Here is a 23,455-nt window from a genome sequence, read left to right on the forward strand (position 1 = left end):
GGGAAGAAAAAGAACCATAGAAGCACGTTGGCGGAGGTGCAGAGAGAAGTGGAGATGAGACTGTCGTTCCAGAATCTCATCTCCCCCTCTCGACTCCACAAAGCCCAGATGTGCTTCCTGCTACGAAGCCTTACAAATTCTTCCCTCTCCTTCCGGGAGGTGTTCTCCACCTCCACATGCTTTCTTGAGCCCGTGTGAATGGTCTTGGTCCCAGTATGGTATGGAAGGCGGTGTCTTCTCGACAAGGTGCTTTATGAGTCAGCCTCGTCCTCTCCCACCTGAACCAGCTCCAAACCCTCCTACTTGTTCTTGCTGCTTCCCTGTACCATGACAGCTAGACTACCTGGTGCACCAGGTAAGTGGGCCGAACAACATGTCAAGGGTGGCAACGAGGAGGGGGCAGGGGCTATCCATCTGTCCAGGGCTGGCCAGGCAGCGCCGACTCCTCAAATAAACAGGGAGCGTGCCCTCCCAAGCCCGAGGCCAGCAAAGTGAAAGCAAACTAAGGGGTGGAATTCAGGCAGCCTGAATTTTGGAGACTGAAACAAGATGGCCAATGGAAACTTCCCCCTGGTTCTACCTGAGCAGCTTGTGTGGATTTGGGTGACTCAGTTTTACATGCTGAGCTTGGCATAAGATTTCATTTGAACAAAGAGCTTTGCTGCTTTTTGTTTGTTTGTTTAAAGTGTGAAATCCACCGACTTGCAGGCTCAGGCCCAAGCACCTTAAGCATGGTTGCAAGGCAGGCTCTTACTCACCCCGCCACCTGACTCTCCACCACTCAGTGCCCCACCTGGCACAAAATACTCCATTGTCACAGCTCTGTTCCCCCCCAAAAAAGCAAACAGAGCTTTTTTGCTCTGTTTTTTGCTCCTCACCTTTGCTCATGCTGTATCTGCCCCTCCTCCAATACGGCTGGGTTAGGTGGGAGCCCCCACTCTATGCTCCCTTAATCCCCCATCTCCAGCTCTACACTCACCTCCATCATGGCATTTGCCTCAACATGTGAAAAGCACTGTTTGAGTACCAGTCTCCTCCCCCAGACCAAGAGCTCATTGAGGTCCTGTCCTTTTCACCTGGAATGCCCTGTTCCCAACTCAGGATGGGAGCTGGGTAAAAGTTTCCTGAAAGAGGGGACGACCGAGCACTGGACCTCTGACTGGTACTGGTACCCAGGGTGCCCACACCCTGCTGGCCGCTCCCAGCTCCACACCTCAACCCTCCCCGCAGCAGACGGGATTATGAGGGAACTGGGGTGGGCAGCAACACCCAGGAACCCCACAGTCCAGAGCCACAGAGCATTCACTCACTCATTCAGTAAGTACGTATTTACTTAGTGCTCACCGTGAGCCAGGCACAAAGACCGACAATATCCCTGCCTTCATGGAGCTTACGTTCTCATGGGGGGAGATGGACAATAAATAAGACAATGTTCAAAATGTCAGATGATGATGGAGAAAAATAAAGCAGGAAAAGGGAACAAAGAACACTGGTATGGGAGTCGGGAGCTATTCTATAGAGGGTGGTCAGGGAAAGCAGCATTGAGAAAGTGACATTTGGGCAGAAGGAAATGAGGTATGAGAGAGGTGCCTGAGACCTGAGCCAGAGGGTGCCTGGTGTGTTCCAGAACCAGCAAGAAAGGAGTGCTCGGGGCTTCCCTGGTGGCGCAGTGGTTGGGAGTCCGCCTGCTGATGCAGGGGACTATATTTTGGCACTGAAAGATCCCTTAGGGTCAATGAATCCTCTCTTTATAGTTGGGAAACTGAGTCCCAGAGAGGGGCATGACCTACCTGTGATGATACAGGCGATCAGTGGCAGAGCTGGGACTGACACCCAGATTTCCCTATTCCTAAGGTAATGTTTTTTGACTTCTCCTCTTTCTGTAGAAGGACCCAGGCACCTGTCCCTCATGCCCACCTTGAAAATTCCTTCATCCTGGCGGCAGAATGGGCCCCGCCCCTGCCCTTCTCGCTGTATGTGTCAGGGTGGCACTGGGTTCGAGGATTACCCAGGCCTCCAGGTACTTGAGCCTGGCAGGGGTCAGGGTCACCTCTTAGAAGCCTTCTGTCCTCTGAATCAGCAGAACTTGTGCAAAGGGGGAAGGGGGAAGGGAGGGAAGAGTCAAAAGAGGGGAAAGAGCTTGGTTCTCCCAGAGCAGAGAGGGCACCAAGAGCTGGCAGGGTGGAACAGGAGCTTGGGGAGGGCCGGGCCCCCTAGGGAGGACACCCTGGGAGTCCTGCAGACTCAGCCATTGAGGATCTCACCCAGGGGGAGGTTTAGGGGGATTGATAGGGGAGGAGCGTTTGGATGCATTTGCTATTAACAAGCAAAGCGTCATGCAAACTCATAGGCCACACCTGGGGCAGTTGGCTACAGCTGCCCTGAGAGCATTGCTCACCATGGGAATCCCAAATCCAGGACCAGCCAGACTGAATTCAGCAAGACTGTATCCAATGGGCCCTGACAGCTGGGAAAGGCTTGCTGAGTGACCTTGGCCTGCTCCACAGCCAAGGTGGAGGGGTGGTGAGGAGGGTCTTAGGCTGGAAGCACATCTGCAGACATCTCCACCCGCAAGTTTCCTCGGCCTTTAGGGGGAGAGGTTCCGCCTGATTCAGAGTCCCTTGAAAGGCAAGGCCCTGCTTCGTGGCTCTGAGAAATGTGTCAGGGTTGGGGGCAGCAGACGGGGAGGCACAGGATGTGGACACAGCTAGGAACCTGGATCAACAGGCTCTCTATCCTGACTCTGCCACCACTCAGGAGGGGTTGGAAAGCTGTCTCTGAGTTACAGTTTACTTCTCAGGGAGAGGAAGGGGTTGAGTAAGGGTCTCCAAGAGCCCCATGTTTTGCTGATCCATCTGGGACTGATGATTTTGACTTCCCAATGGGAAATGAAGGAGGCAGCTCCTGAAGCTGCCAGTCCTGAGGGACTTCTAGGGTCTCCCGGAGGTGGAAGGTCTTTTACATTTCATTTGCATGGCACTCCTGTGCCTGGAAAGTCTAGAGAGACCTCCTTCTACCTCCAAAACTCCCCTATGATTGAATAATCATAGCAAGGAGGAGTCAGGGTAGACCAAAGAGGGACTTCCAATAGCTCATTAACCACAGAAACAGTGCTGGAGGTCGGGGGAAGGGGACAAATTGCACCTCTGGTCCTGACGCCCCCTCCTCTTCTGAGGAAGACAGAACCCTACACGTTTGAGAGCGAAAAGAACAGGGCTTGAATTCAGCTCCGATCCTGACCCCTGCCAGGCTCAAGAATTCAGCCTTGGCTGCATGACCTTGAGCAAGGGAACTGTCCCTCTCTGGGACTCAGTTTCTCCATCTGTCCAATGGGGCCAATGATCCCTAGTGCGGCAGCCTGGAGGCAGGGGTCTGGCCCCGATGAACCCCGAGCTGAGGGGTTGCAGAAAGGCTTGGGTTCACTTCGGGACGCAGAGGAGGTGGACACCAGGCGGGGTTCCTCGGGGAGAGAGAAACGTTCCTGGGGAGGAGGGCTCCTGGGGGACTCCTCCCCCGGCACGGCCTCTGCCCCTTCCCCCTCAGGGGCCCCTTCCCGCTCAGGGGTCCTCGGGGCTGACCCCGCCTTGTCAGCAAGGGGAGGGACATACTGGAAGGGGCGGGACGCGGTGGTGGGCGGGGCCCCGGCCTGTCCCTGGGAGGGGCGGAGCGTCGCCGACACCCGGCACCGCTCGCGGGAGGGGCGCGGGCGGCGCTGCGGCTCCAGTTACCTCCCTGCTGCCTCCCCCGCCCCGCCGGCTTCTTTTTCCGTTTCCAAATTAACAATTGAAAACGCGGCGGCCTGAAAGGCGAGCAGCGGGCCAAGCGGAAAGTGTGAAGGTGCCGCCGCGTCCCCGAGGACGGGGGCGGAGATGGGGGCGCGACACCCCGACTGCCCGCGGCTCGCCCACCCATCAACGCTGCGTGCTGGGGACTGAGCGCTCCCGGACCCAGAGGTGCCAAGGGCCCTAAATCGGGTCCTGGCCTGATCCGGCCCCTGGTACTGCCCTGGCCAGTGTTGTAGGACCCAGTGCCCAGACTCGGGGTGGTGCCAGCCCCCGAGGGAGGCGGGGGGGAGGCACTAGGGCTGGGTTACTACTCTTGAGGCTGAGTGCCCAGGAGGGGCAGGTGCCAGGCAACACCCTCATTGCACAGTCCTTAAGGGCTCCCAGAGTCAGGTAGGTTCGCATGTGAACTCAAACAAGTCATTTCACCTTACTGAGACTCAGTTTCCTCACCTGGCATATGGGGAGGGAAGATACAGCGACCACACAGGGCTGGTTGTGGGGAATAAATTAAATGAGAAGATGCATGAGGCTGGCCACAGTGAACACAATAGATAGTAGCTATTATTATCTTGGGTTGATAATGACGATGATATTGAGCCCTGGGCACACCTCCACCTCCACCCACAGCCAAAGGAGCTGTCCACCAATGGGGAATACTGGAGTTGACAGGCCTTTCCCTCCCCTCACTTCCTCTGGGCTTCCCCAAAGCCCCACTTGACAGATAAAGAAACTGAGGCCAGGAAGGTTCTTGTAAGGGGCTCACAGTCACACGGAAATGAAAAGGGCTAGGGCCTGAGCCCAGGTCCTGCCCCCAAGCCCGGGCTCGTCTTATGGAGATGGGTGGTCCCTGGGGTCGGGACCCTGAGCACTGGACCCCCTTCCTCAATGTTCTGAAGATGGGTGCTGATACCAGGGCAGCTGGGATGAACGAGTGGGTAATGGAGAGAGTCCCTGCTCCCGGGTATCCAGAGGTATGGGCCTGAGGGTGGACACCAGGGAAAGATACAGTTTCTGGGCCCCTGGCCCCCCATAATGTAAGCTCCATGAATGCAGTGACTTATCTATCTTGTTCACCACTATCCCTCCTACACCTGAAACAGGGCTTGGTGCAAGAGCAGATTATCGATAAATATTTGTTGAGTGAATGAATGAATGAGCAGGTCCCCTCTTATACAGCTTATACAGTGGCCTCACACTCCCCACCTAGATGGGGAGGGGGGTTTGGGAAGAGGAACTCCTCTCGCCAGCATGGAGACCCAGGGCAGCAGAATGGTGGGAGACAAAGGCAGGAACCAAGACAGAGCGAAGGAGGACATAGCGAAGAGGCTCCAGAAGGCAAAGTTGAGATCAGCTCTTTCTTCCCAGCCCCCCACTCCTGCCCGGTCAAGCACTCGCCCCATTCCTCCTCCCTCCAGCAGCTCTTCACTGACCACCACGATTCCAGCACCATCCTCATCCTCACCCGCAGCCCACTTACCTTGCAGTCTGTGCACCCCTCCCCCATTTACAATCCTACAGTGGCTTCTCATGGTTCACAACCTGAGGTCCTCAGCCCAGAGCTTGAGGCTGTGCACACACTAGGCATCATCCACACTCCACCCCTCCATACTCTGTCTATTTCCACCCTGGTGACTTTTGTGCTCTCTCCTCTCCTTGGGATGTTCCCCCTTCCTCCCCAAGAATCCCTGATCTGCTTTGAGGAGAAGTGCTCCCCCAGCCCCTGGCTGGGATTCCTGGCCCTCTCTGGGCACCCCAGGACCTCTTTGTGCTGAGACAGTTCCTACCTCTGTCCACTCCCCACCCCCCACCAGCTCATTAGGATCCATCCGTCAAGGGCAAAGCCAGTTCTGACTCCTCTACTTCCCGCGGGCTGGCCAGTACATGCTCAGACAGTATCTGGGAGGCAACAAGAAGGTCCAGGTCTCCAGGGCCTTAAGCATCAGTGAGTCAGGAATGTCCCACTGTCCTCTGAAGCCCAAGAGTTCTCAGCAAGGGCATCTTGGGGTTGCTACAGAGGTGGGTGGGTGGGTGGGGGGGTGGAGGGAGGGCCAACGCAAGCCTACCTGGTGGGGCTGGGAAAGAGGACAAATGGAGACGCACACACTATAAGTCTGAATATTTAAAAGCTTAAATCAAGCTAACAAGCTGTTAAATAAAATATGATCTATCCTTCCTGACACATATAGCTTCATAAGGATCTGGAAGGCTAGGCCTGAATTTAAAATCTTGGATCCCTTGGAGTCCCATGTTGGAATCTGGCAGGGAGGGGACAGCCAGCCCCTGCTACCCTCCAGTCCCTGGCCCATGGTGTGCCCTCTTCTCTTCCCACACTGGGATCGTCCCTCACCAGAGGGGGCCTTGGGTACATTCCTGTGGCTGCCCCCAGCCTGCTCTCATCCACACTGGCTGCAAACAGCTGCCCTTCGACCTAGGAGCACTCACACAACAGTGGCCCTTAGGATGGCGAACCATCAAAGAGGTCTGTGCAAGCCATGGGGTGGGAACTCCAGGGTCCCCTGGAAGGTGTTCTAGAACAAGGAGGGCCGCGCACAGGCTCCAGGTTGGTGGTATGCAGGGCCATAGAGTGAGTGGGCAGAATTCTGGAACCCCACCTTTGACTCACCTGGAGCAGCCCTGCTTTAACGTATTTTATATACTGTGTCACTCCTGTGCTCCTGTGTCACGTTTCATTTAAAGAACCAGATCTACTGCTTAAAAGCTTGCAAAACAGCAGTCAGGACCCTTCCCTCCTACTGAACAATGGGGAAGCTGAGGTTACAGGGACCACAGTCATGCAGCAGTTTAGAGCAAATCCAGTGCTCGATCCCAGGGCTCCCGCTTCCTGGCCAGGCCCTGGCCTCCGTGGGCACATTTCTGATCAGCAAGACCCAGTGCCTCCAATGGACATGCCATTGGGCGGTGGTGAGTGCCCAGTCCCTAGTGGGGTTTAAGCAGGCCTGCTGCTGGGGACTCCTGCCTTGACGGGGGCTGGACCCTCCACTCAGGACGCTCAGCTCAGGAGTGGATTGAGAGGCCAGACCAGGCCCAAGAAGGAGAGGGAGTCCTGGTATAAATAACCGTGGGGGGCTGAGATGTTTGGGCTCGTCTCCTGGGCGACGGCTGTGTTTACCGCCCAGCGAGGGGGGGCATAGCCCACACATTTGCCTCCCTGACTTGTAGCCAAATTTCTCCAGGAAGGGGTGGCCCAGGATTAGCCCCAAACACTCCAGCTCTGTACCCCTATGAGGTCTTCCCCCTAACTCTGCCCCAACGTGGGCCCAAAACCTCCCTGACATTGCCCCCATCCTTCAGCCCCAAATCCTGCATGGCACTGCATCTCCACCAGCCACAAATGCCCCAGCATTTGGCCCCATAAGTCCCAACTCTGCCTAAATCAGTGGGGGGATGGAGGGTGGTGGGAGCGTGAACCGGGCAAGGGAAGGCCCCAAGCAGAGTAGCTGGGTGTGTGCCAGGGATCTGAGCTGGGGCCACTGGGCACGGGGGCAGAGACAAACCTCTCCCACGGCCCTGGCCAAGACAGAGGAGGGCTGCAGCCCCCAGATTAGGAAAGTACAAATCCCTTTCCCCAGCCCAGTGACCACGCCATGCCTGTCATGTGCAGGGCATTAGATGGCCAGACTCCATCGTGGGAGGGGCTGGCAGGTGCCTGTTGGTCATCCCACGACCAGCTCCTCTCCCCAGCTAGCCAGGCCAAGAGAAAAAAACCTCAGTGCAGGAGGGCAAGTGGAAAGGTCCCCTTCCCCATGGGGCAGCAGCTGCAGCCTGGCCCAAGCACGGAAGCACAGGGGTTGATGTGAGCTGAGTTCCAGCCTGCAGGCCAGCCCAGCCTAAAACACACACACACACACACACACACACACACACACACGCACACACACACACACACACACACACACACACAGCCCAACCGACTGATGGATCCTGCTTGGGACACCAGCTGCTTTTCACTGAGAGCTCAAAATAGGAGCTGTGTCCATCAGGGGTCCTAGACAGGTGCCCAGACACCTGGGCTCCAGTCCCATATCAGCCACTTCTCAGCTGAATCCCCTTGGGCAAGTCATTTCTCCTTTCTGAGCCCCAGTATAAAATAGTGTAATAAATATCTTCCTCCAGCATTATGAGAGTTCAATGGGATTCATTGAGTAAAGGTTAATTAAGCCCCACAATGGGCCAGGTATGCCTTAAAGCATCAAGTGGGAGAGGCGATGTTCTTCCCAGTATGAGGCAGCATTTTGGACCCAGAGGCTGAGGCTCAGGGATGTGAAGAGACCTACCCAAGACAACACACAGGGGACCTGAGCCCAGGCCAGCTCTGCAGAGAGGTTTTCACTGTTATTTATTGTTGTTGGGGACAATTGAGACTCTTGGGCTGAGCCTAGGCTCTGCCACTGACCTAAGTTTGGTCTATGCCCTGTTCTGGGCCTCAGTTTCCCCATCGGTAGAGTGAGGGGGCCGGGTGGGATCCGTGATTTGCACACCCTATTGAGCTGGCAGACAGGGAGGGAGCAAGGAGCTTGGCAGGCTGGGCCTCCTGGGCTCTGCCCCCTCCCCAGGGCACTCCCGCCATCAACTGGGCCTAACCCGGTGCTTTCATGGGGCTGCTCTAAGGTCACTGTTCTGGGGACCCCCTTAGACTCCAGACCCCCTTTGCAGGTGGTCTCAGGGCCTGCATCCACCCCCTCTGCCTCCAAGGCCTCCCTCAGCTCATTCACACACACCTTCCCCCAAGCCAGCCTTTGCATAAGCAGCTGAACTTTCCATACAGGCAAAATCCGAGGGCTTCAGGCCAGGTCTGGCCAGGCCCTGGCAGGGTTCGTGGGCAGCTCCAGAGGAGACGCTGAGGGGGCTGGGCCGTGAGGGGAAGGTGGAGGGAAAAAGAGGCCAAATGGCTGGCATCCCCAGGGCACCCTGCTAGAGCCTCCCCACAACCATCCTCCTTGCCAGACCCAGAGAGGTGTTTCTAAATTACCAATCTGCCCATGGCACTCCCGTCCTCAGTTCCTTCCTGAACTCTAGCCTCCTCCAGGAAGCCACAGCTCCTCAGCCTGCAGTTCTCAGCCTGGCCTTGCTCACGTTCCAGCCCCTTCTCTGCACACCTCCTGCCCCGTCTAGGCTCCCACTCTCCTGCCATCTTTCAGTTCTTTACAAATGTCATGTTCAGACCCACCTCTGGGCTCTGCCCATGCTAGTCCCTCTGCCCGGAATGCTATTCCCTCCTCCTGTTTGCCTTGACTCCTACTCACGTTTCAGGTCTCAGCTGAAACCTCTTCCTCTGGGAAGCCTTCTGAGCCACCGCCAGTTTGGGACTGGGCCGGCCCCCACAGGACTCCACCCAGACAGCTGCCAGCCTCCTGGTGCATCTCCCCTGCCCCACCCGGGGAGCACAGCAGGGTCTGATTCATTGCTCTGTCCCCAGCACGTGGGATAGGCCCTGGCCCCCAGGGACTGCCAGTCAAGGCTTCCCAAATGAGAGAGGAAGAAAGAAGGAATGAATCCTCAGTGTAGAACTGGGGTGGAGATAGGACCTGAACTTTAAGGCTCAACTGGTCCTCACAGCAGCCTCCCAGCAGGCAGGCCCATCAGGGCCAGTTAGGCATAATATGGTGGAAAAGATGACAGCCTCCAGAGCTGGACTTCTGGGGTTTGAATCCTGGCCCCACTACCTACACCCAGGCAAATTACTCAACCTCTCTGTGCCTCAGCCTCCTCATCTGAAAAATGGGCACAACCGTAGTAGCTACCTCCTCTGGCTGTTGAGAGGAAAAAGTGAGAGAAAAAGGGCAAGTCCTCAGAGCAGCATCTGGCGTACGGCAGGCACTCTATAAGCATCGGCTGTTATTGTCTTTATTATTATTATATATTTTTCTTTTTTTGCGGTACGCGTGCCTCTCACTGCTGTGGCCTCTCCCGTCGCGGAGCACAGGCTCCGGACGCGCAGGCTCAGCGGCCATGGTTCACCGGCCCAGCCGCTCCGCGGCATGTGGGATCTTCCCGGACCGGGGCACGAACCCGTGTCCCCTGCATCGGCAGGCGGACTCTCAACCACTGTGCCACCAGGGAAGCCCTGTTATTGTTTTATTGAGAGCCATAGCAGCGGGGTACGCTGAGCGTCCGAAACGGAGGTGACTGCCCAAGGCCACCCAGCAGGAAGGTGTCTCTTGCTTTCCCACCCTAACCCACACACCCCACATACACTATAAGTGCCCCCCACGCCAGCCCGCCCACGGTGGCCCGGCAAACCTGCTCCCACCCGCTCACTCCACGGAGTCCCTGCACACTCAGGCTTCAGTTCCATCCTCCTGGACATTCACCGCTTAGTGGCTGCAGGACAGGGCTTATGCTGACCATTTAAACTTCAGTGTCCTCTTCTGTACAATGGGGTAATGACAGTGCCTACCTCCTAGGGCTCTGAGAAGGATTAGAGGAAGTAGCATGTGGAAAACACCCCAGATCTGGCACCATACCCCGTATAGGTTAGACTATGAAACTTATTACTATGTGAAAACCGTTAGAACCCTTGAGCTTCTGAGCCCCCAGTAAGGTGGTCACAGAGCCCCGGCTGCCGCGCAGGGGGCTCCTGAGGAAAGCAAATGCCAGTCTGGCCGATATGCTCTTACAGGCCGTGTATACCAACCACCCTCCCCCACAATATCCCCTCCTCAGGGCTGAAACCAGTGCAGGCCAGGGCGAGATGAGGGGTCCAGGACCCAAGAGAAGAGGGAGCACGCGCCGGGGAGCAGGGAGAGTGAACGCACAACAGGCCCTCTTCTCGTCAAAGCACTTTGTAGTTCATGAAGCACCTGATGCAGGCAGCGGCCCTGGGAGGTGGGCAGGTGGAGGTGATAATTGTCATTCTACATGAATGGAAGCTGGAGCCTCAGAGAGGTTGAGTCGCCTGCCTGGGGTTACACAACCTTTAAGAAACAGAGGCGGGAGCCAAACCCCGGCCTGCTGACATCTGGTTCAATGTTCCTTTAACTGCGGGGTAAGCCCTGATTCTGGGTGACCTAACCCCCAACCCCTGCCCCGAGAACAATCTTGGCAAGAGCCCTGGGCTGGTCCTCACCGCACTCCAGGGCAGGCAGGCCCTGAGGCCCAGGAGGAATAGACCGGGGAGACTGATGGCTGCCCCAGCCCTCTAATCCTTTCATCCCCACCCGGACTCCTCCCAGCTCTGGCCCCAGAGCTCAGGAGGGAGAAGGCAGGATGGCGCCCAGACTCAGGGATTTCACGCACCGGTAAAATTTTCAAAAACAATTTAGGGACTGCATGAAGTTGTCAGCTTTTTATTTCGCCAAGTAAGGACATTTTTAAAAAATTCCCAGGCCCGTCATTTCATAAAAGAAAGGACATAATCTCAGACTAAAAGACAGTCCTTTAAATGAAATAAATTTAGCTTTGTGGCCAAGTCACCACGTTGTCCTTATTTCTCTCAGTTTTGCCTTAGGCCACTGAAGAAAGCCCGGGTCTGCTGACGCGTGTGAGAACCATTTTGCAGCTTCGGTTTGGGAGTCGCACAGACATGGGTTTGAATCCTGATTCCACCACGGGCAAGTTGTGTCATTTGGTGCACATTATTTCCCCTTTCTGAGCCTCAGTTTCCAATCTACAAAATGGGAACATGAATAGTGCTGCCACACAGTGGTACCTGGAGCGTTAAGTGGTCTAGAGTTTGCAGAGCACTGGTTCTGAGATGAGATCAATCAAGCCCAGGCTCCCAGCCAGCGGCGCCTCCCTGTCCTGACGCTGCCTATGGCTCCCCGTCGTCCACAGGGTAAAGCCCACCTCTGTAGTCAGACCCTCTGGACACACCAGACTCTGCAGATCCTGGGGCAAAGAGAGTAGAATAACAGAGTCCTGCCTCAAAGCCTTTGCTCTAGCTGTGGCCTCCATGTGGAACGCACTCAGGACAAAAATCACAAGGGCTTCCAGCTCACTGCCTGCACCCAGAGGACCCAGGGGTCATTTTTCCACTTCCCTCTAGTCGGCAAAACCCTTCTCATCCTAACAACCCGCCTCAATGTCACCTTCATTCCCTGGCTCGGCAAACATTCACTAATTACCAACCATGCACTGTGCTCAACCCCACCATACAGAAGAGCGCAGAATACACAGGGGAGGGTGAGTAGAGATCAGAGGGCTCCACAGGGCCCCTAGTCAAGCCAGGGGTGGGGGGCGCAGGGAGCGATTCCAAGAAGAGGTGGTGCTCAAACTGGGATCTGAAGGATCAATAGGAGTTCGCTAGATGATGGGGTGGGCGGGAGAGGGGACGGACTGTGGGGTGGAAGGAGAAGCATCTGGAGTATTAAAAGCACACCTGGGGACGCTCTAGGTTGTTTCTTAGGCGAGGAGCAAAGGATGCTCGAGAGAGGGGTTCCTGACTTGGGCACTGCCGGTGAAGGAGTCACTGTTGGGGGGAGGTGGATACGTTTGGAGACAGATGCTGAGTTTGAGGTGCCCAGGGCATGAGCAGGTGAGGCGTCCACAGGAAGCTCAGGGATGAAACTGCAGAGGGGGAGGCTGTCATCACAGAGGTGACCCCCCAAAGTCACAGGAGTATGTGCACACACATGGAAACTGTGCATGGAGAGGAGGGCCCAGGACAGAGTCCCCAGGAGACCCAACATTCAAGGGGAGAAGGAGGGGGCAGAGCTGCTGACAGAACCCAGGGAAGAGCCAGGGGCGGGTTGAGGAGAGTCAAGGGAAGGGTGTGTGCAAGGAAGGGCCCCTCGGGAGGCAGCCCAGCAGCATCCCAGGAGCCACAGTCTGGGTTCAAATCCTGTCTCTACAACTTATCAGCTATGTTGACTTTGGGCCTTAATGTCCCTATGTGTAACCTGGGGCTAATTTACTTTTCGACAAAAAGGAAGATAAAGGGCACGGAGGGAGGCTTGGGTCCCATGTTCCCCCGGCCCCCATCCTAGGTCTCTCCCACCAGACTGGCACCAGTCCCCGGAGGCCAGAAGATTAGATGAGCGAATGAAATCAGGGGCTGCCCCCCTCCCTCAGAGTAGAGGGCAGAATGGGAGGCAGCTTTCCTCGGTCCTCGGCAGCTCCAGCACCAGTTTCATCTATCGCGGAAGGGAGGTGGAGAAGGTCCCAGGTGTGCTGTGTCCTTCCTCTTGGCCTCAGTTTCCCCACGTGGGAAACAAAGCCATGAATCTGCTTGAGCTCGGAGGCCCTTCCGCCTCTGATGCTCTGCGGCAGGACGAACAGAGGAAGGGTGAGGGGAGAAAGACCTAATCCAGACCTACTGGTCCTGCCCCAGGGGAGGAGGTCCCACAGGGGTCTGGGTCCCCATTGTCCCCAGAGACTGGTCCCTCCAGAATAGGGTGGCAGCCGGACCAAGGAGGGCAGGAGCAGAGGTGCCAGGATTGTGCTGACACAGCTGTTCCTTCTCCCCTCCTCTCTCCCTACCCCTCCCCTCCAAGGGGACAGCCGAGCCCGGCAAAAAATAAACCCAAAGGCAGTGACCTGGACGGGCCCGAGGCTCCCAGGGCGGAGTGGCAGGGAAGCAAGGACAGAGGAGATGACCACACCCCCCACAAAAAGCGAAAGGGTGCCTGATCTGATCCCCCCTGCCCCCCCACACCAACAGAGGGGCTCAAAGGGAGCAGCTCCATCCACTCTCCTTCCATCACGCTGGGAGGGTTGGGTGCCACCTGCTTGATAGGCACAATGGGCAGAGTAAATCTTGTCCAGGCCAGCTAGACATGGGTTCCCAAGTTTTGGAAAAAGTACCCCAGGGAATCTCACTCTACCTCCTGGTTTGGGGCAGTCAGTCCTTCCTCCTGTCTGACCTCTATCTCGCCTGCTTCAGTGGGCCCATTTATCTCCAGCAAGCTGCTCTCCCCCTGTCCCACCTGCCTGGCCTAGATGTCTGAGGAGTCTCAGGAGAAAGCGTTCCCCAGACTTCCCTGCAGGGATTGTGGAGGGCCCCTGGGCCGGAGACCCCGCTCCACCCACTGTTCCCCAAATCTTTGAGAGGAAGGAATCGCTGAGCTCCCTGCTCCCTTGCCTCCCTCCCTCAGGCACTGCCCAATTAGTCTGCTGCCTGGGGCTGCCCCTCCCGGTCTCACCTCCCCAGGTGCCAACCCCCAGGGCACGCAGATCCTGCCCTAGGGACAAGTTGCCCAGAAAGCCTAGAGTCCTGGGGGGAGTGCTTTACGGATGCCCCAGAAGTGTGACCAGCACCCTCTCCCCGGCCCCTCAGAGTCCCCGCTGGGGGCAGGCAGCCTTCCCGGTGCCCTTCTAAGTGCTGCCCAGTCCTCTGAGGAGCTCAGGAAGAAGGTACTGGAGAAGAACTGCCACCACCCCGTACCCTACCCCTACCCCCACCCTATAAAACTCAAGGTCTGAGACAGCGGCTCCTCCCATGCATCCAGAGTCCCTCTGTGCCAGGCAGCCCTTAGGATCCACTTTCCTGCTCAGCCCCATTTTACAGAGGGGGAGAGTGAGGCTCAGGGATTGGGGTAGAGCAGGGGTGGGCACCTTCCCAGTAAGTGTCGGGACTGAGACCTCCAAGTCTCCTGTGGGATTCCCTGTCCCTATTCCCCAGAACGACAAGCTCAGGAGAGAGTGGGGGATGGCCCTCCCCGCCCAGGAGTCCCTGGCTGTCCCCCTGGGCACCACGGCTTCACTTCCGCCTGCCTGGGGCCAGACTAGCTGCAGAGTTTGATAACGAGGCCCACATCTCAGCCGTACAGCAACACCCTCACATACGCCATCCTCCCTGTACACACACAGACACGCTCACACCTACTCCGTCTCTGCGAGTCCCTGGGAGAGGAGGCAGGAGAGCCCAGTGGTCCAGGCAGCCTCTACAGCCTCCTCACTGGGCAACCCTCCCCCCCCCCGCCCCCGCACTCCCGGCGGGGCGCAGGCGTGGTCTGTCTCTCCCTCTGCCTCCCCAGACCTGGTACGGAGTTGATGCTCTTTAACTCTGTTTGTCAAGTGAAGGAAGAAACAGTCAGTGAGATCCTAGGCACCCAGGCTGACGTCCCGGTGCCACCATTACACTCGCTGTGTGACCTTGGGCAAGTGGGTGATGTCCCCTCAGCAGCCCCACTTTCCTCAAGTGTGAAATGAGGATATGTGCCACTATTATGTGCCCACCTGATGTAATGGCTGTGAGGGTTAAGTGAGAGAATGCCGGGAAGAGGCAGGGCACGGCGCATCCTAGGCGCTCCTCGGATGTCCACAGAAACGCGTCCTCAGGCTCCCAGTGCAGAGCCGCTCACCCCGTAACCCAGGCGAACGCAGCTCTTGGTCAGTCCCAGGTACACCCAGACACACTCACCGTGCTGACAAGGACATCCGTCAAACCTCTCTCCAGGAAGGAGGACGATGATGATAATAACGATATAATAATAATAACGGTGATAAGATAACGGCTACTATTTGCACCCAGCATGGTGTCAGGTGCTTTAACTCGGCCCTGACAATTCCAGAGGCGGGTATTATTAGTCCTACTTTTCAGATGAGAAAATGGAAGCTCAGAGAGGTTAAATAACTTGCCCAAGGACACATAACTGCTAAGAGTGGAACCAGAGATGAACCCACATCTGTCAGACTCAGATCCCATGCTCTTAACCCCCTGCGGGGCAGCCTCTGGAGAAATGAAAAGTAGCCCCTCTTCCTCCACCTCAGCCCCACAACTCCCATACAGGGGCCTTTAACAAAGGGGCCGCCTACAGGTCAGACACTCAGAATTCCCCGCTGGGCCCCCTAGCCCACAAGAGGGTCGGCCCTGGCCAAAGACCCACATGGGTGCAGGGGAGGAAGGGGGATGAGAAAACCTCCAGCTGGCTTCTCCAAGTCTGGGGAAGTTCCCTGCACAGCCTCCTCTGGGGACACGGCCTTGGCCCGCTCTGCAGAGCCTTCCTCTCTCCTTGTTCCCCAGACAATTTCAGCTCCCCTGACTGGCTCAGAGAACCTTAAATTAATCACCCATTCAAACTGCTGCCATCAGCCCAAGAATAATCACCGCTTGAAACTCTCCTGGCTCCGGCATTCTGAGAATATAGGCTTCTGCAGCAATAGGGATTGAAGTTAGACAACCAGCAGGGCTTCATCGATGGAAGGAATGAATGTACCATGGAGTTGGGGTGGGGTAGCAGACAGTGAGAAATCCAACCTGCTCCAGTGACACCAAAGGAGAACGTGGAAAGGAGGGAGCAAAGGGGGTGTAAGGGGTAGGGAGAGAGATAGAATAAGGGCTAGAAGCCCGGCAGGATGGTCTCTCCATTATGCCCTTCTTACAAAGACCAAACAGAAGGACCAGGACTGAAAAATAGCAGCACGAAAAATTTGGGTCACACCTTAAGACTTTCTCCATCGCAAAGCCAAGTTCTTGGAGCAGTCTCCCCTATTGGCCGGGCAAGGAAAAATACTATCTAAAGGCCTGATCTGGGAGGCAGAAGGCCTGGGTTACTGGCATAGTTCTACCACCGACTCATCGGATGTGACCTCGGACGAGTATCTGCCCCCTTTCTGTGCCTTGGTGAACCCAGCAGTGCACCGCAGGGCTGGACAGAGGACCTCGGAGGGAGCTTCAGGAGAAGCAAAGGCCAGCAAAGTCCTAGGAAGCCAGCCACACACTCCCACAAGGGTCTAGGGCTGCCCTCCAAGGCGGATGCACAAACACACACAGATCCATAAGGGCAGACCTGTAGCTGTGAACAGGTGGAGGCAGAAAACGCAAGAGATGGGGCGACTCAGCTCCATCCTAGAGGTCTAGCCTGGGGCGCAGGCCCAGGTGTGCGTCTGTGAAGGCAGAGAAAAGGTGGGAGCAGCTGTGCATTCGATTTCTTTGCATTGGATGTATGCTGTGTGTGCGCTTGTGACACCCCTGGGCAGGTGTTTCCAAGTGGCCAGGAGTGCGTGCATGAGACAGACCAACGGGCATGTAGCAGGGATGTGTGTGTGCAAAGCCGTGCACAACAGAAGTGTGACTGCACTGGGTGAGGCTGGGCAGTTTCCACCTGATTCCACAAAATTCTGCCGCTGCCCACTCCCCCAACAGCCTGTGTCCTGGGGGGACAGGGGGACAATGACGCAGGAGTATGGCTCCTGAGCAGCCCAGGGTTGGGGTGCCGGCTGGAGCTGAGGTGCAAGAGGAAGACAGCACCGAGGCAGCACCAGCTCTGGGCTGAGGCTCCTCCACGCTGACCGGGGGGACCTCTCTTGAGCCTCAGTTTCCTCACCTGCAAATGAGGAGGACCCCAGCGCCCGCCTTACCGGGCTGCTACAGGACACAGTGAGAGTGGTTTATAAAGGGCGTCAGCACGGTGCCCGGCACATGGCTGATGCTCCACGTGTGACCAGCAATTTCAGTTCAAACTCCAAGGGCCAACCCAGGCAGCCTCAGGGAGCAGCGGGGAGGCCCTGGACAGAGCATCAGGAGTCTCCGGCCTGAGCCTGCATCTGCCACTGATCCACTGTGTGATGTCAGTCTCCAGAGCCTCAGTTTTCCCATAAACAAAATGGGGCTGTCAAAATGTGAGGACCCACCTAGCAGGGGTGCCTGCCCGGGGGTTCTGGGCAGCTTTTGCTGGGATTATTTCCAACGCAGGTGATGTTCTTTCTGACAGTCAGGGTGGAAGCTTGGTGGGAGGCACTGGGGTTGGGAGCCTGAGGGGCCCAGGAGCTGCTGCTACCTCCTCCCCTCCCCATTCCCACAGCTTCTGACCCCAGGGACAAGGCTGACGAAGGATGTTTACAGAGCATAAACCTTCACTTAGAGAAAGTTCGCGGGGCAGCTGGGGGCTGGGAGCTGCGAGAGTCTCACAGCAGCGGCAGGCGGCGTGGGGAGGATGAGGGGAGATGGGGCTTTGGTCTGTACCTGCCCCTTTCAGCCCTCTGACTTCAAAAGGGAGGCCAGGGTGGCCTTTGACAGGGTGCAGCAAGGAGGCGAACATCCCTTCCAAAGGCTCAGAAGCAGGATGGGCAGTGATGTGGTGTTTCTCAAAATTCAGGGAGCAGGGACTGTGAAGGGCTGAGGGCTGAAATCAGGGACTGGGGCACAGGGGGTGTAGTAGGGGCTTGGTGACAGGACCAAGGGCCTAAAGAGACGAGGGAGAGCTTGGAGAGGGGACAGCAATCCTTCCTTCTGGGTCTCAATGAGAAGACAGGAGTCAGCGGTTCCCACTTCCCAGAGGCCTGCGGCTGCTGGCAAAAACGCTAGAACTGGGGCTGGTCCTCTGGGTGATGTTCCACACCTCGGGGCCAGAGAAGGTGCAGGTTCTGGGTGGGGCTCAGAGGGACATGGCTGGCAGGTGTGAGGGAGGTGTCCCCTGGGGTGAATGGACCCGGCTCACCTCAATTCCCTCCTTGCTGAGTCCTTCTCTGGCAGGCTTTTCTTCTGGGGCCCCTCCCACCAGGGCCTGAGTCTCTGGGAAGGGGGTCCTAGCTACCTGTGCACACTGGACTCCCCTCACTTGGGCTGCCTGTGAGAGTCATTGGGGCTGGGGAAGGATTTGACCAAAAGTGCAATAATCAGGCTAGAATTCCAGCAGCAGGAAGAACTTCCTGGCTCGCCCAAGACCCTGCAGTGAGTGACTGCAGAGCCCCACATCTGGAGCTCCTCACGAACAGGAGAGGCCTCCTGTGCGGCCCCCTCCCCCAGGTCCAATCATAACACCAACCCCTCACACTCCCACAGGCCCTTGCGGCTCACCAAGTTCTTTCCCACCCATTACCTCGTCCAAAAGGGAGGCCCGCAAGGCTGGGGTTTCTACCCACTTGGATGGCCTAGAGATCTAAAGCTCAGAGAGGCGCAGTGATCAACCCAAGATCGCACAGCATGCAAGAGGTGGGGTTCCTGGCCCCTCAGCCCACTCTGACCTCTAAGATGAATGACCCGAGATCCCCAAATGTCCGGACGTTTTCACACCACATTTCCTCTCCCAGAGTTCCTGAGAGATGCCTCAGCCCTGGGATCCTGGTGACAAGTGGTCAGAACAACCATGTCCCTGGCCAGGGCATTCCTGGCATCCAGAAAGGGCAGGATGTGGGGCAAAGGTACTAGCGGATTTAGCTCCTGGAGAGGAAGGAGAGGCCCCTCCAGAGGAGGTGAAGACAGTGCTGGCCAGAGGACACGAGGCAAGTCCTTCACCCTCATAGGGGCTGAGAGGCCAGGCCTGGGGACTAAGGACCTCCACCTCAGAGCTCTATTGCTTCCCCAGGCCCAGCCTTGCCGCGGAAAAGTCATCTCCCAAGAGGAGCCCGCGGAGGATGCAGCTGCTCCCTGCGAAGTGTCTCAGCCTCCACGGGCACCCAGGCTGCAGGGTGGGCAAGGGCGCCTCAACGCAGCGGCTCTTCATTAGCAGTCCCCTGCCCCTCATCCCCAACTCCACCGTCCCTGCTACCCCAGCAGAGAACCCGCAGCACTCCAGCAGCCCTCTCTGCAGAGAAAAAGATTCATCCAGGCCCTGCCAATGGGCATTGGGGGTTGGGCTACTCCTAACCATTGACCCTGACCCTAAGTGCGACCTCACGTCCAGAGCATCTCAACTCTCTGCCCCCGCGCCCCACCCCCCCGGCCCGCCACAGGAGGTCTCTGCACCAAATCGTGGCTGCTACCTTCAGGAGCAAACAGGCTGAAAGAGTTCCCTTCCGCTACCCTCCCTGTGGTCAGGGGGCTCCTTTGCCAGCATTTTCCTCCCCTCCGCTCTGAAATTCTGTGGGCCAGCTAGGATGGGGCAGAGGCAGGCAAGCAGACAGCAGAGGGTCAGGCAGGAAGACAGACCAAAAGACAGGTGGAAGCAGACAAGTAGAAGAGTAAGATTCAGGTGGACAGGTGGATAGACAGATGGACAGACAGGCACCCAGATAACTGGACAGGCCAACAGAGGGATGGAAACAGACAAGCAGAAAGACTGTTGGATAGCTGGAGAGACAGAGACAGGACAACTCACACACCGGCAGAAACTCACTCCGGCAGAGGGACAGCCAGACAGGCAAAAGGACTGTGGGACAGTCAGGTGGACAGGCAAGGGGACCACCCAGGAGACCCCAAGACTAGAGGGCCCTCTCTGGGGGCAGCAATAAGGGATTAATATCGGCACATTTCCCAGGGACCAGAGGTCTCTCTCCCGGGCACCTTCCAGCGTCCGAGAGCCAGGCCCAGCCCTTCAACTGATATCTGCGGGGCCTCTCATGTTCCCGGCTGGGCCAGGCCGTCCCCCAAGACTGAGCTCTGAGCTGCCAAAATTCGCTCTTTACATCCAAGAAGGGTCAGTGTTTTTGAAAGTTGTAGGAGCCTGGCGAGGGGGAGGAGGGGGCCCGCAGCGTGAGTGTTTCCAAACTTACTCCTCTCCTCTTTCTTTTTCCCCAGGGTGCCCAGAGCCAGGCCTGGTGCAGCGGCCAGCAAGCTGGGCAGGCTAGCTGGCCAAGCCTGCAGGGCAGGCGGCAGGGCCCACTGCTGCCACTGGGAAGTTGAGGGTGGATGGCAAGACTGAGTGAAAACTCAAAGTCAGACAGCACACGCCAGTGTCAGAACTCTGGTGGCTCAAGGGGACCCCAAACACCTATAATTGGGGACCAGCCCTCGGCTGCGGGGGAGATCGTCCCTGGAGAGGGACATCTTCGAGGGGAGTCCAGGTGGGAGGCCACTGTAGCTACAGAGCTGGGGAGAAGGTGACGGAAAGTGTGCGGGGGCCAAAGGGCCCTCTGTGTCTGGGACACAGGGAGACAGAAGTGAGGAAGAGGAAAAGGGAGCCGCACTTTAGTGGCTGCCGATTGGAGAGAGATGGGGGACAAGAAGCTGGACGTGGGGCGTACAGGGGACAGAGAAGCAGGGGTTGGAGATCAGGATGGAAATCAGGAGTTGAGGTGGGGGAGGTCAGAAGCCAGGTCAAGCTGGGGTCAGGACTTGGAGAGCGGGGGTGGGGGGGGGTTTAGGGGCAGGCTGTGGGGGGGAGGGGGGGGCGGAAATCGGGTTCAGGCCTGGGGTCAGAGCTATGCGGGTCGGCCGACCGGGGGGCGGGGGGGCAGGAGGCGGAGCCAAGGCGGGGCAGCAGTCCCCCGGGAGCCCAGGCTCCGGCAGGGGCCACGCGGGGCGGCAGCGCGAGGGCACGGTCGGGAGCTCGGGGTAGCAAACTCACATGAAGACGTGGTAGACGAAGGCCCAGCCGCGGGGTCGCTCCAGCACGTTGTAGACCCAGTTCTGCAGGCGTCGGTAGCGCTTGTACGCGACCGAGGAGCGCTGGCCGCAGGCGGAGCCCGAGCCCGAGCCCGGCCCTGGGAGGGGCGCGCCCGGCGGCAGGGGGCTGCCCAGGAGGCCCAGGCGGCGCGGGGAGCCGCCCCCGCCCGCCTCGCCCCGCTCGCTCTGCACCGCCGTGAGCGCCACCAGCTCGGCGCGGGGGGCGTCCGCAGGCAGGGGGGCTAGGCCGAGGCGGCGCGGGGGGGCCTCGGCCATGGGCGGCGCCAGGCGCGGGGGCCGGGGCCCGGGTCCGGTCCGGGGCTGGGGCGCGCGAAGGGCGCTCAGCGGCGCATGTCTCGGACCCAGGGCCGGCGGGGCGGCCCGAGGCGGGCGCGGTCGGCGGGGGCTAGGGGCCGGGCCGGGGCCGCTCCGGGGCCGGGGGCGGGCGCTCAGAGCCGGGGGGCCGCCGGAGCCCGCGCTGACCGCCCTCTTCCCCGGCGACTGGGGCGGCTCTTTCCGACTCCAACTCTCTTATTACGCGCTCCATGCCGCTCGCCTTTCCACCTGCCGCCGGCGCGCCGCTCACATGTCAGCCTCCCCCGCCCCGCCCCTCCCCCGCCGCCCCCGCCCGCCCCGCGGCCGCCTTCCCAAATCGGGAGGGAGCGAGCGAGCCGGCGAGGCCGGGCGGAGGGAGGGGACGTGCGGAGAGGCGGCGGGAGGGCGCCCCCGCCGCGCGGGCCGCCGAGTCGGGGCGGGGACCGGACCGCGTGGCGGCGGCCCCCGGCTGGTGTGAGCGGAGCGCCGGGCTGCGCGGGGCTGCGTGGACCCGAAGGCCGGGCTGGGGGCGGGATGCCTCATGTGCGGTTGTGGCGAGTGGGGCGAGGAGTCGCGGCCGCCGTCGCGGATGGGACGCGGGTCCCGCGGAGTTTAAGTGTGAGTGGATGCAGAAGTGCCTGCTGTGTGGGCGCAGTGGGTGGCTGTGATGGTGAGATTGAGTGAGGAGGTGCGGTGTGGATGGGCGTGCAGGGTCCGGGCCTCTGGCGGTGGCGGCGTCAGCGAGGTGTGCCCCGTCTGGCCGTGACCCGTGCGCGTGGGGCGGGGTGCGCTCGTGCCTGAAAGGCCTGTGTGTGCAGCACCGTGGGCCTCAGGTGTGTCTTCTTTTCTGCCCACCCCACCCCCGCCTCTGAGCGTCCCTTCTTTAGGATGAGGGAAGAGCCTCCGCTTAGGCCACTCTGCCCCAGAGAAGAGTCTCCTCTGATCAGAGGGGCCTGCTCCGCAACAGCCCAGTCTGAAGCGCGCCCTTGCCTCGCTTCCAGGGCAGGGCAAGGTTCAGGGCACACAGGTGTTGGGAGGTGAGCTCTGAACCAGCGCGTAGGCCGGACAGCCTCCTCCCCAAAGGCTCACAGAATCGCACCCAAAAGCGGCGAGACTTTCCCCCACGGCACTCCCTCTCCAGCCGGAAAGTTCCTGGTGCCTGACCTACTCTCTCTAGCTTTGGGGGAGGCCTTTTCGTTCCCTTTAGCCCTCTTGGCCCAGCCCACGGTGGTCATATGGGTTTCCCGATCCTCCTTCCCTCGTCCCCTGACGAAAGCTTCGGCCACACCAGCCGCTGCCCCCGCAGGCCCTGCCCCAGGGTGAAGCGCTTCCGCAGCGAACTCTTCCCGGTTCCTCCGGGAGGATCTCGGGGGACGAAGCAGAGCGGGAGGGGCGGGGGACGGGGTGGGAAGGCGAGCTCGATTCTCAGCTGTCAGCAAAGGCAGCATTGATCTGCTGAGCGCCAGTGGGGGAGGGAAGGAGGCAGAGCTGCCGGCGTGCTGGGAGGGGGCTGCAGGGACCTGGGGGACCCCAAACTGGGCTTGACAGCCGTTTACACCCCTACCCCAACAATGACCCTTTTCCCTCTGCGTAGCAGAGGCTGCCTTTGGGGTCCGACCTGAATCCCTCTGGCTGCTCCTGGCCCCAGGTGTGCCGAGGGCCAGAGCCTGGTGCCCCTGGGCAGTTTATGTCCCGTCCTCACTGGTAGCTGGGGAAGGTTTCTGGACCCGGGGGCTCAGCTATGAATGCACTGCCCCGGCTGTGTCAACCCATCGTCTCCCCATGAGCTGCAGCTAGCACTCCCTAGATAGGCAGCACTGCCCTCCCAGACGCTATGGGACTGCCTGACTGGGCTTCCTCAGTCAGGGGTCCTGGGGGGTGGACTAAGGCCTGGGGACTTGAAATGGTGGGAAGGAAAGCAGTTGTAAGGGATCTGGGGGGTGTTTCTTGGGGGGTCTTCTTTTTTTTTTTTTTTTGCGGTACGTGGGCCTCTCACTGTTGTGGCCTCTCCCGTTGCGGAGCACAGGCTCTGGACGCGCAGGCTCAGCGGCCATGGCTCATGGGCCCAGCCGCTCCGTGGCATGTGGGATCTTCCCGGACCGGGGCACGAACCCGTGTCCCCTGCATCGGCAGGCGGACTCTCAACCACTGCGCCACCAGGGAAGACCTCTTGGGGGTCTTTTTGAGGCTC

At 58.7% G+C, this 23,455-nt stretch overlaps 1 protein-coding gene across 1 annotated transcript in view; it reads right to left on the bottom strand.

Moving 5' to 3' along the window:
* Nucleotides 1-21,564, bottom strand: part of KCNQ4 (potassium voltage-gated channel subfamily Q member 4) — a 56,055-nt gene extending 34,491 nt beyond the window's left edge. The window contains exon 1 of the mRNA XM_027108941.1: nt 20,912-21,564. Within this exon, the coding sequence (XP_026964742.1) occupies nt 20,912-21,225 (314 nt within the window). The 5' untranslated portion in view covers nt 21,226-21,564. The remainder of the gene's footprint in view (nt 1-20,911) is intronic.
* Nucleotides 21,565-23,455: the final 1,891 nt, after the last annotated feature.

This window comes from Aethalodelphis obliquidens, unplaced genomic scaffold (genome assembly GCF_003676395.1).
Source record: "Aethalodelphis obliquidens isolate GAN/ISIS:26980383/991018 unplaced genomic scaffold, ASM367639v1 scaffold9, whole genome shotgun sequence".
Lineage (NCBI taxonomy): Eukaryota > Metazoa > Chordata > Mammalia > Artiodactyla > Delphinidae > Aethalodelphis > Aethalodelphis obliquidens.